Raw genomic sequence first — 12,969 nt, 5'->3', positions numbered from 1 at the left:
TTGTTTAGTATATATGTGCCTTAGCCTAGCTTATTCTAAAATTAATTCCTATTCCTAACGTTCGTATAAATTAATCAGCTATACAAAGAAAAAAAAAAAAAAAAGTAAAAACTCCTGGCTTACAAAACAAACAGATATTAGTCCTTAGTTCAGTTGCGTTCGTAGGTGTTCTAGTAAAGTATCTGTTGGGGAACGGAAACGGGAGTGTTTTGTCGGTCTTGTGAGGCAAAGGGGATTCAGTATGGTCCAGTTGTGGGGGTTGTTTGTCCATTTTGTCTGTAAGTGTATTAGTCTTTCCGAAATTTTTGTCATGTTTGTGCGTTCGTATAGTAGTTGGTTGGAAGGGTTGAATATCGTTTATTTTATTAGGTTTCGACGAGACAACAGCGCCATCATCAGATTTAAAATTTACACTAACTCATAATTGGTAAACATTGCGTTCTTTAGGTCTGTTCTGCAAAGACCAACAGAATTCCTAAAAGTGTTCACAGCTGGAATTTTTGGAAAGTTAGTCGACTTTTTGGGAGGAATCGGAAATCGACTCGTTTTCTTCTTTTTAAACAGTGTAGGCGTTCAAGCAAACCACTTCTGAAGATGCAAGCCACTCGTGCTTGCGAAACGTCAGGAAGCAATTCTACCGAACGACGGCCTAAAAACCCGAAAAACCAATTAGTTTCAAGGAATGGCCTCGAAAGTCTATCTCTTTTGATATTTCCTTATTCTTTGGTTCAACTCTTTTTGTCCTAAGTTTTCCCATGTTTCTTGCATAATTTTATTTTTGCTTTTAGTATGTTTTACTGACTTTTTTTCCAAATGACTTTTGCGGGTTTATCCGATTTTTCCACATTAATCAGCACGAATAATGAGTTAAAGGAGACAATGAAGCTTCAAAAGTGAGACTAGTTAAAAAAAATTGTAAAAATAACTTGCAGTCCATCGAAGTCAAGACTGATTCTTTTGTCCAAGAGGGTCCGAACTCAAGATTGATTTCAACCTATTTGACTACAATTTGGAGAAAAACAGAGTAAAAATTAAGCCAAAAGACAGCGACTATCGAAAAATAATTTTGGGTCCAAAACTTTTCAAAAATTCTTTGTGTTTTCTGTGTTCTTCGAAAATGGGGAGGATAAAGTCTGAACAACTTTATAAATTTTGATTCAAGCTCGATGAATATTCTGAAAAAAATGTGGTTTTCACATTTCTCTTTTATGTATATATGTTTTATTTGTTATGTATATTTTTTTGTTATGTATATATGTCTTTTATGTATATGTATAATATGTTTCATTACAGTTTTGCACTTCGATTTCTGAAGATTTCGTCTTCACTTTTTGTAAATTTGTTGCTCTGTTATTGTAGTTTTTGGCGTCCGTATTCTCATTTTACTCACTTCCTTTCAAAACGAGTTTTCCAGGTTTTTCTGATTTTGCTACTTTCATCAGCATCCGCAAGTCCATAAAAAGTGTAATGAATAAATGGGAAAATTAGTTGCAGTCGATCAAGTGTAGAAAGTCAAGATTGCATTCAATCTCTTTGACTACAATTTGTAGAAAAACCGTCTAAAAATTGTTTTTTTCTAAAATCTACTTTTAGTTGGTTTAGATGCCAATAAATAATCAGCTGAAAATTTAAGACTGTTTTTTTTTAAGCTACGGCCTTCCTAAGTCAATCTAAAGCGCCAAAAAATATGAAAGCGTCTTAATGTCGAAATCCTGAACAAGTAAAAATTCAAATAGAAAAACAACAACAAACAAAACCTTTTAGGTCTTTTCATCAAAGACCTAAAAGAACGTTGATTTTTACCAATCATGAGTTTGTGTAAATTTTAAATCTGATGATGGCGCTGTTGTCTCGCCGAAACTTTATGAAATAAACGATGTTCAAAATTTTTACTTCACACTTTGGCTGAGGCCCAGAAAAAATAAGAGTATTATAACAAGTACGCAGTCAGGAAAATAAATCAGCATAAATGTAGCGAAAACTGAACAGCAAATCTCCTAGTCAAACTTCGGTTTGGAGGGCGCGCTTAAAACTAAATTAAAACCCTGAACGCCCAACGTTTCGGCTCAAATTCAGGTTTCCAAATAGCTTCAAACCCACTTTGAGGAAAGAAACCTGCGCCAATCCACTCCTGACCCCGCTATCAGATAAAGAACGTGCCCTCTAAAGAGAATTAGTAGCTATTTTCCATTGCCTGTTGAAAAGCCACTTTACGTACAGTTCGTGTGTCCGCTTTTGAGTTTCATAAATATTCCAATATACGGGGGCCCGGCTCTAATGTAAGCAATATGAAAACTGTCTGGCCGGAATGCGGAAAAGCCTTGCCAGTGTTTCGGAGCACGCCAGGAAAAATATTTCACCTTCTTGTGTGTGTTTGGAAAAGAAGCGGCAGCTGCCGGACCGGAATCAATAGGAGCTAAAACCGTCTTCAAGCGCGTCTTTTTCGATGGATGTTTCACTTTTTCCGTTTCGTGCTGGATGTTCTCGAGAAACTAACGACTTTTCCGCCATTAGAACGCGAAACACAAGCACACAATCTTGTTGAAACAGAAGCACACACACGCTAGAGAATAGCAATTAGTGGTGACTAAGGATGGCTGTTTGGAGGGCTCTTCCAGGTGCTTTAGAACTGTCAGGAAAATATTGTCCTTGTCCCGCCCGTAGTTTAATTAGGTGGCAACGGAAATGTGTTTGGTGTATCCAGCGCTGGAAAAACAGCAAAAAAACCCACCAAATTGGCTTTGTAAAACTCAGCATTTTTCCCATGAATGCGGGGAATCGCGCGAACAGATGGGGTGTTTTATAACTCAAAAAGCGTGCAAACAGCGAAATATTCAACAACTGCCAGTTTTCCCGATTCCGATATACCAAACAAAGATTGCTGCTTTTGTGGCGAAGTTTGGAAAACTACTTTCGGGAGCATTTTATCCGAAAAAGTTCGCCACAGTAAAGCAGTTTAACTGTTTGAAGAAGCGAAATCTTGATGGCGGAAGAATTGAAAATTGAATCGCGATTTTCGTATGCGGAGACGGACGTCGCACGGGAAAAATTAATTACTTTTACAGCCCTGCCAGATATGGATCGCTAATGAGCTCCCAATGGTGGCAAACTCCTCGCCCTGTATAGGGGGTGAATTTTTCAGCTGCGTCTCAACCTCTAAACTCCAATACGGTCTTCCGGTTCTCTATTTCTTGTCTTCGGACAGGTAGAAATTTATAGAGCTCATTACGCTGAATTTGTAGCAGCATCCCAGTCCGATATTGATCTTTCAAGTTATTGAATTTAGGACAGCTGTATACCGGGTGCTATTTATTAGAGCGGCGCTCTATCGGCCTTACAATGGTTGCCAATTCTACGGGAATTTACGCTGATCAATCCCAGACATTGAGGGAAAACGCACAAGTTTGCAACCGAAGGTAAATTGGTCAGTTAGTTGCATAAAAAAATCAAAAGACAACAGCGTGCGGCGTAGGAAGTTCTGAACCGAATTCGGAAAATCTCAGACGAGTTTCTGTGAAAAAGACTGTGGAGTTTAAGTGCACGCCCGAAGAGACTTACAGAATTTTAAAAGTGGAAGAAGTGTTATTTTTAACCGGGAAACTGTATTGAACAATGGAGCCCGGCCGGAAAACCCTAGGGAGAAGGGAAATGATAGCGCTTTCAGGGTTTTTACTGTGCAGCAAAGTGCATTGCATGCAGTAGCTGCCTGGCACATACAACCGAATGAACTTGCATGGAAATCATTGTTCTGGGAAAACGCCTGAAGACTTGATTAGACGCGCAATTAATGAGTTTATGAGAAAACTATATGGGAGTCATAAAACTTTTACACTTTCTTTACAGGATTTTCCATTAGTTTGGACGAATCTGAAATTCTAACCGATTTTTTTCCATTTCAGTGCATGAACATGAGTGAGGACGCGTGAGTTTTTGCAGATGCAAAGACATTTGAAACTTCAATTTCTTCATTTCAATGAATCAATGAATGACCGAAAATTATTTTAAAAAAGCCGAAAATCGCCGTTTTTTGCCGCAAAACTGTTTTACATCTTTGACTCTTTAGAACTCTTTAAAAAACCAGTCCTAAATTTTCAGCTGATTATTTATTGGCATCTAAACCAACTAAAAGTAAACTTTTCTCGAACAAATCCGCCGAAAGTGTGACGCACTTAATGAAAGAAAATGCCAATAGAAACAGAAAAGCGAAAATGCTTTGGAGTTTTTCTTGGCTCAATTTTTAGACAGTTTTTCTACAAATTGTAGTCAAAGAGATTGAAGGCAATCTTGACTTTGTACACTTGACGGACTGCAACTTATTTTCCCATTTATTTATTATCCTTTTTATTGACTTGTGGATGTTGATGAAAGTAGCAAAATCAGAAAAACCTGGAAAACCCGTTTTGAAAGGAAGTGAGTAAAATGAGAATACGGACGCCAAAAACTACAATAACAGAGCAATAAATTTACAAAAAGTGAAGACGAAATCTTCAGAAATCGAAGTGCAAAACTGTAATGAAACATATTTTACWTATATAAAAGAGMAACGTGAAAACCACATTTTTTCAGAATATTCATCGAGCTTGAATCAAAATTTATAWAGTTGTTCAGACTTTATCCTCCCCATTTTCGAAGAACACAGAAAACACAAAGAAGTTTTGAAAAGTTTTTGACCCAAAATTATTTTTCGGTAATCSCTGTCTTTTGGCTTARTTTTTACTCKGTTTTYCTCCAAATTGTAGTCAAATAGKTTRAAATCAATCTKGAGTTCGGACCCTCTTGGACAAAAGAATSAAYCTTGACTTCGATGGACTGCAAGTTATTTTTACAATTTTTTTTAACTAGTCTCACTTTTGAAGCTTCATTGTCTCCTTTAACTCATTATCCGTGCTGATTAATGTGGAAAAATCGAATAAACCCGCAAAACTCATTTGGAAAAAAGTCAGTAAAAGATACTAAAAGCAAAAATAAAATTATGCAAGAAACATGGAAAAACTTAGAACAAAAAGAGTTGAACCAAAGAATAAGGAAATATCAAAAGAGATAGACTTTCGAGGCCATTCCTTGAAACTAATGGGTTTTTCGGGTTTTTAGGCCGTCGTGCGGTAGAATTTGTTCCTAACGTTTCGCAAGCACGAGTGGCTTACATCTTCAGAAGTGGTTTGCTTGAACGCTTACACGTGCTTGCGAAACGTCAGGAAGAAATTATACCGAACGACGGCCTAAAAACCCGAAAAACCCATTAGTTTCAATAGGGGAATATCGCATATAATATTCGCATAAAACAGAAAAGAACAACTGGTTTTTCAGAATATTTATCAGGCGCACACTAAATTTATGAAGTTGTTCAGATTTAAGCCTGCACTTTTTGGTGCAACTGCAAACAAAAAAGAAGAAAACTGAGAATTTTTCAAATGTTTTCAACGCTCCATAAAATTCAGGCTGGGTTGATTTCCAATTCCTCCCAAAAAGTCGACTAACTTTCGAAATATTCCAGCTGTGAACATTTTTAGGAATTCTGTTGCCTTGAAGCTGAAAACTTTTGCTTAAAAACTATATTGGCCAATCATTCACTAAACATCTTGGAACGCCCAGCTGCCGTTCGCTATATTTGCTCGGTAAATACGTCTTGAGCAAATCCCCGAAAGTCGAAAGCTCTGCAGGGAAAAATACGTCGCAAAGTGGAAGCTGCAGCCAGTGTTTATACGCCAGCAATAACCCTGTAAAAGCTTGCCGATATGAATATTGCCGAAACGAAATCTGGGAGATTTTGCCCAGCTAATTTGGAGAATTTAGTGCAAAAAACCCACGAGACGAACTTTGGCGGTGTTTTCAAAGCTGGGCAATAAAACAGCATAAATTGGCCCTAATAGGATCAAAACAACACCTGGAAAACGTTACTCGTGCATGAATGACCCGTAAGAAAAGCCAAAGATAGCGACATTCGACCGGCTTGTTTACCGAGACCGAAGGGTGTAAAACTTGAATTTTAGCGAGGGCGAAACACAACTTTTCACTTTTGCCCTCCAGCGATCTTCACAATGTCTGTTTGTCTGCGTATGTGTCTGTTTGTACCTGGCTGGAATAAAAAAGGGTTTTATGTCCCGCTCGGGACAAGCTTTGCCTAGCAATAAACGGCGGAGTTTGAAACGACTTTTCGCTGTTAAAATGTTCAATTTGCTCTATTTTCAGAAACAAAGTGGCCGGCGCCCTCTTAAACGACCACCTACAGATCAATGGCATCTCGTCTGGCATCGACGAGGTGGCGGAAATTAATCCGGAAATAACGAAACGGAAGTCCAGCTCGTTGAAATCCTCAAAATCCAGCAGAACGTCACCATCGTTGCGCTCCACTCAATCAGACTCAATTCGATACAAATATTCCACTAGCTCTTTCAAATATACACCGAACAACTCCATCAAACTAAGGTCTGAACCTGTTTGTGCTTGTTGTTGCCTCATGTTCATGTGCTTGAGTTCGCTGTGCTTCCCACCATTTCTGTACCTCAACACCCGTTAAATGTATTTTTGTAACGCAAGATTCGGTTCGTTGCAGGAGCAAAGTGGCTGCAGCGCTGCTCAACAAGCACCTGCAGATCAACGGGATTTCGGCCGGAATCACGTCGCTCAGACAATCGCTGGACGGCAGTCTGGAGACGGAGAAGAGCAACGCGACTGCCGCTTCCGATCCGGGCACCAGCAGCAAAATGCGGAGAGAGAGAAAGGCTGCCCGGACTTTAGGAATCATTGTTTCGGCCTTTTTAGCCTGCTGGATGCCCTTTTTTCTATGGTAAGTTGACCTCAATCTGAGGGTTTATAGAAGACATCTGAAGCTGAAAGCGATCAAAATTATAGGAAAGTGGCGAGAAGAACAGAACTTTGCCAACATTGCAAATGCCGGACTAATTTGTCGCAAATGCACACTAGCCTTTGAAAATGTCCAACTTTTAATTGCATACAAGTACACACTTGAAATTTTCACCATCTAGAGACAATGTTTTGATCTTAAAGTGCATGTAATTTCATTTAAATCGAAGCAAATGGAAAAGTTTTCCAACATGCCAAAGGCCGGACTGATGATCAATGATCCACCGCAAGTGCAGAGTCGCTTTAAAAATTCGCATCTATCTTTTAATTGAAATCAGCTAACAAGTTGAGCTTTTCATCATTTATAGAAGACATTCGGGCCTGAAAGTTGTCAAAAGTGCAGTTGAATCGAGACCAATTCTGACCTTTACCAACATTGCAAATGTGGAGCTAATTTATTACAAATGCGCACTCGCCTTCAAAAATTTGCAACTTTTATTTGCAGACAAGTACAAGCTTTTGACCATCTATAGACGATGCACGATTCTTCCAGTTTCCAAAAATGGCTTTAAATCAAGGGAAATTCCAAAATTTGCCAACATTGCAAATGCCGGACTAATAATCAGTGTTCTGTCACAAAGGCCCACTCGCCTTTGAAACCTCCTAAGTTTTAAAGTCGCCCGAGTAGCAACTTGAAGTTTTGACCAATTATAGACGAGATTTCGGTCTGATTGTGGTCGACATTTTGTCCGAATCGAAACAAATTCTCTGATTTTCCAACATTGCAAATGCTGCCCTGATAATCAATGTTCTACCGCAAGTGCACGCTTGCATTTAAAAATTCCTAACTCTTAAGTTAATGCAACTAGCAACTTCAAGTTTTTAGAGTTCCTAGAAGACATTTGATACTCAAAGGTGTCACAATTACAGCGAAATGGCGATAAAAACTGATTTTCTCCAACATTGCAAATGCCGATTTCGATTTGTCAAACATACACATTCACATTTAAAAATGTGTAACTTTTAACTTTATGCTAGAACACAGATGAAATTTTCATAATTTATACACTATAAGTTCGACTTCACGCTGTTGTAATTTTAATTAAATCACAGCAACTGCAAACATTTGCCAGCATTACAAATGCCAGCTTTTTTCGCAACTTCCTAACTTTTAAGCACGAACAAGTAACACCTTTGAAATTTTCAGCATCTATCGAAGAAAGCTTAAGCTTATTGTCCGCAAGATTTTATTCGAATCCAAAAAAATTGTCAGCTTTGTCAACATTCCGAATGTCGATGATTATTATTGGACATACTTGAACTTTTCATGATCTATTGCAGATCTTTTACCCTAAAATTTCGCGAAATTTTATTCAGTTGAAAGCAAATTCGGACATTTTCCAGAATCGCGAGACAGAAAATCTTCAAAAGTTTTGTCAAATTGAAATAAATCCTGACATCTGCCAACATTGCAAAAATTGCGTTAATAATCAGTATTCAATCGCAAGTGCGCCTTCGCTTTAAAAGTCCCTAACTTTTAATCGCCAGCAAGAAACAACTTAAAATATCTTCTTTCAGTTCTTCTTCTTCTGGGTTTTTAAATCCAATCAAACTAAAATATGCTTTATTGCCACGGAAAAATTCACAAATTTTATGGACAAAGCGAGTAAAAAAACAAAACAAAATACTGCAACATAAAGTACGTACAGTACTAAATATTGAAAAATGCCTTTTCGAAAATTTCTAGAAGACATTAACAGTTGAAGATCGAATTTCAACTTTGTTATTAAGCATTATTTGGAAATTGTTCCATGTTTAATTGGCAGCATATTGGAATACTTAAGCATTCAACAAGAAAAATTACGATCTTTGCTTCAAATTACGAACATTTTTGATATCAAAAAAGTTCTCTTCTACAATTTTTTGATGAAAAGGCACAGCGGCAATGATGTTTTTTGGCATTAACAGATAGTTACAGGTGGAGAGTCCTTGTCAATAATTTGTAAAACTGTGACTTACTTTGAATTTGTAGATGGCTTCATAATATGTGGGAATTTAAATCGGGGTTTTGGCAGCTCGATGTCGGCAGCACCAAAGCGAAATGAAGACAAATAATCTCCCTTATCGCCGTCATTTTTCACATTAAGCTTGCCCGAATAGTGGAGTTGCTGCTTATTGAAGACGTGTTCACATATGAAATCGATCTATGCACGTTAGAGCCAAATAAGTGGAAATGGGAAAACCATCGCCACTAAGATGGATCACATAATTCCTGCAATTTTTATGGGCCGCACATTGCCGATGCAAACAAGTCGTTATTGACTGATTGAGATCCCGAGCGGAAAATGATCCGGCAAACTATGGAAAGCAATTTGCAATTTGCAGTCGCACTGAAACCGTATATGGAAAATCAACTTTGGGTCTTGCGGGCTTCAGTGGGTCCAGACGATGGGGTAAATTTCACTAATTTGCCATCAAATTAAAACATATTCTTAGGGTTAAATTTAAGGAAGAATACGATCGATGCAAAATTCAATAATTTTAATGAACGCCCTGCACCGTCACCATAAAATCAATAATAATCCTTCTCCCGTGGCAACGCCAGCAGTTGTTTTTCCCCCACGGATGTTGCTGTGTTGTTGCCCGGAAGTACCGCCGCGCCGTCACTTGTCCCACCCATGAAGTAGCCCCGATGTTGTCACTCCCCTCCAGGGTGTGGCCCGCCTACCAGTGTTGCCACTCTCACCGTGGTGCTCCGTTTTCCCAGGTTGCTTACAATATGTTAATTTTTGGCAATTGTTTGCAATTCTTGTGGGCTAATAATTCGAAGAATTGAGTAGAAAAACTATTCCAGTCAAAGCCAGACTGTTTATTTGTTTATTTGGAAATTCTCAGTTAAAGGCAAAGTTTAATTAGCTCACATATCACAGCCTGTTCAAAAACTAGCCAGCCAAATGCGAGGCAACTCTTAAGGAAAATTAACAGTGTAATTTGGCTCCCTTGTGATCCCTGTATGGCTTCGCATCAACTTTATGTGCCACATTACAAGAGTAATGAATAATACAACACGGTTTCCCTGTTTGTTGCATCGGACTGAGATGCGAACTTTACAGATCGCAATTAGTTGCAGGGGAATTGAATTTAATCACAGTATTGTTGTCATTTAATCTCTTGTACGACAACAAACTCGGGTTTCAAGACAATGAAGCATTGGCAAGGCGCGAGCTAAGGGTGTGCATATTCATAGAACGCAAATTGTAAAATTTTTGGTTTTTCCTTGGCGAGTTTTTGAAAAATCCGTGTTGTCGAACAACCACTTCGATTCAGTTTCTGAAAAAATCCTGAAAACTCCCAGAAATTTCCTGTTAAATTGCGGTCTTCCTCATTTAAAGCCGCAGATTTTCTCTTTCGTGTGATGTTATGGGCTGCATTCAAGAATTTTTGGTTTTTCCTAGGCGAATTTTGGAAAAATCCGTGTTGTCGAACGACCGCTCCGATTCAGTTTCTGAAAAAATCCAGAAAACTTCCAGAAATTTCCTGTTAAATTGCGGTCTTCCTCATTTAAAGCCGCAGATTATCTCCTTCGAGTGATGCTAAGGGCCGCATGCAAGAATTTTTGGTTTTTCCTTGGCAAATTTTGGAAAAATCCGTGTTGTTGAACGACCGCTTCGATTCAGTTTCTGAAAAAATTCTGAAAACTGCCAGAAATTTCCTGTTAAAGTGCGGTCTTCCTCATTTAAAGCCGCAGATTTTCTCTTTCGAGTGATGTTATGGGCCGCATTCAAGAATTTTTTGTTCTTCCTTGGCGAATAGTGGAAAAATCCGTGTTCTCGAACGACCGCTACGATTCAGTTTCTGAAAAAATCCTGAAAACTCCCAGAAATTTCCTGTTAAAGTGCGGTCTTCTTCATTTAAAGCCGCAGATTTTCTCTCTCGTGTGATGCTATGGGCCGCATGCAAGAATTTTTGGTTTTTCCTAAGCGAATTTTTGAAAAATCCGTGTTAGCGAACAACCGCTTCGATTTAGTTGCTAAAAAAATCTTAAAAACTCCCAGAAATTGTCTGTTAAAGTGCGGTCTTCCTCATTTAAAGCCGCAGATTTTCTCTCTCGTGCGATGCTATGGGCCGGATTCAAGAATTATTTTTTCCTTGACGAATTTTGGAAAAATCCGTGTTGTTAAACGACCGCTTCGATTTAGTTTTTAAAAAAATCCTGAAAACTCCCAGAAATTGTCTGTTAAAGTGTGGTCTTCCTCATTTAAAGCCGCAGATTTTCTCTCTCGTGTGATGTTATGGGCTGCATTCAAGAATTTTTGGTTTTTCCTAGGCGAATTTTTGAAACATCCGTGTTATCGAACAACCGCTTCGATTTAGTTGCTAATTAAAAATCCTAAAAACTCGCAGAAATTGTCTGTTAAAGTGCGGTCTTCCTCATTTAAAGCCGCATATTTTCTCTTTCGTGCGATGTTAAGGGCCGCATGCAAGAATTCTTGGTTTTTCCTTGGCGAATTTTGGAAAAATCCGTGTTGTCAAACGACAGCTTCGTTTTAGTTTCTAAAAAAATCCTGAAAACTCCCAGAAATTTCCTGTTAAAGTGCGGTCTTCCTCATTTAAAGCCACAGATTTTCTCTTTCGAGTGATACTAAGGGCCGCATGAAAGAATTTTTGGTTTTTTCTTGGCGAATTTTAGAAAAATTCGTGTTGTCGAACGGTTTAGTTTCTGAAAAAATCCTGAAAACTCCCAGAAATTTCCTGTGAAAGTGCGATCTTCCTCATTTAAAGCCGCAGATTTTCTCTTTCGAGTGATGCTAACGGCCGCATGCAAGAATTTTTGGTTTTTCCTTGGCGAATTTTGGAAAATATCTGTGTTGTCGAACGACAGCTTCGATTTAGTTTCTAAAAAAATCCTGAAAACTCCCAGAAATTTCCTGTTAAAGTGCGGTCTTCCTCATTTAAAGCCGCAGATTTTCTCTTTCGTGTGATGTTATGAGCTGCATTCAGGAATTTTTGGTTTTTCCTTGGCGAATTTTGAAAAAATCCGTGTTGTCAAACGACCGCTTCGATTTAGTTTCCAAAAAAATCCTAAAAACTCCCAAAAATTTCCTAATCATGTGAGTTTTTCCTCATGAAAGCAGCCGATTTCGTGTGATGTCATGGGATGCATTCAGGCATTTTTGGTTTTTCCTTGACGAATTTTTAAGGTTGGCAAAAGTTTAACTTTTCCTATAGACAGAGTTTACTGTACTCAAGTATAAAGAAGTTTTCCCTCCACAATATCGCATACAGAAAATGTGCTTCTTCACCTCAAAGAAGAAACGCGATCGAGAGCCACCATTCAGGTTATTCATTGCACGATAACTATTGGATAATGGCCGAGGAACAACGGGAGAAGAAGCGCGCTGCGGAAAATGCAGTTTTGCTTGATTGCCAGCAAAATACCGCTATTATCGGGCATTGAAAGCAAATCCAAATGTGCGGCATTGTTTTCGGCTATTCGTCAAAATCAGCGAACTTTCGTAAACATTTACCCAACCCGCGCCGGAAAAATCCGGGAGGCAAAATTAAACAATTACCGGTGAGTTAATTGACGAAAATCGCTCCAGAAGGATTTGAGCGGTGATAAACTGAAGAAAATTCGGGTCTGGCAAAACCGCGATAACCCAACAAGAATTCAATTAGGATGGGAAAGACACAAAACCGAAATCTCTAGTGGACAGGTTGCAATAGAAAAAAATTACCGCTTTCTTTGCCACCCACCACAACAAAACTCACGGCTTTTTCGTCTGATACTGCGAAATGAATGGTTATTTTCTTTCAATTAAAGTCGCAATCGATGTTTCGTCTTCTTCGGCGCGCCCAAACAGTCCGAAACAAAGTTATCTGAATTAAGGCTCGTTTGGTTCGCGTTAAGCACGTTTCACGATAAAAGTCAAGAGCCGAAATGAACTTTATAAATAGCGTTTTTGACATTGAAACATCGCATCTATTACACTAAAGTCCTTAAAGAGTCCTCCTAATTAAGATTTATTACTTCCATGTCCGCCAGCGAAAAACCGTAATATAAATCGACCCACAGATTCAACTGGGAGATATATGTGGAGAAGGGAAAATTGCCTGGAAGGCGCTTAGCTCTATATTTTTAATAAATTGATAAATATTGAGCAA

At 38.5% G+C, this 12,969-nt stretch overlaps 1 protein-coding gene across 1 annotated transcript in view; it reads left to right on the top strand.

Moving 5' to 3' along the window:
• Positions 1-12,969, top strand: part of LOC109545405 (octopamine receptor beta-1R) — a 46,485-nt gene that overhangs the window by 24,232 nt on the left and 9,284 nt on the right. The window contains exon 3 of the mRNA XM_019916072.2: positions 6,554-6,787. Within this exon, the coding sequence (XP_019771631.2) occupies positions 6,554-6,787 (234 nt within the window). The remainder of the gene's footprint in view (positions 1-6,553; positions 6,788-12,969) is intronic.

The sequence above is a fragment of the Dendroctonus ponderosae genome, unplaced genomic scaffold (genome assembly GCF_020466585.1).
Source record: "Dendroctonus ponderosae isolate FM_Combo_2020 unplaced genomic scaffold, Dpon_F_20191213v2 Dpon_F_20191213_5, whole genome shotgun sequence".
NCBI classification, from domain to species: Eukaryota; Metazoa; Arthropoda; class Insecta; order Coleoptera; family Curculionidae; genus Dendroctonus; species Dendroctonus ponderosae.
The sequence above is the reverse complement of the archived record's forward strand: the minus strand, read 5'-3'. Positions and strand labels throughout refer to the sequence as shown.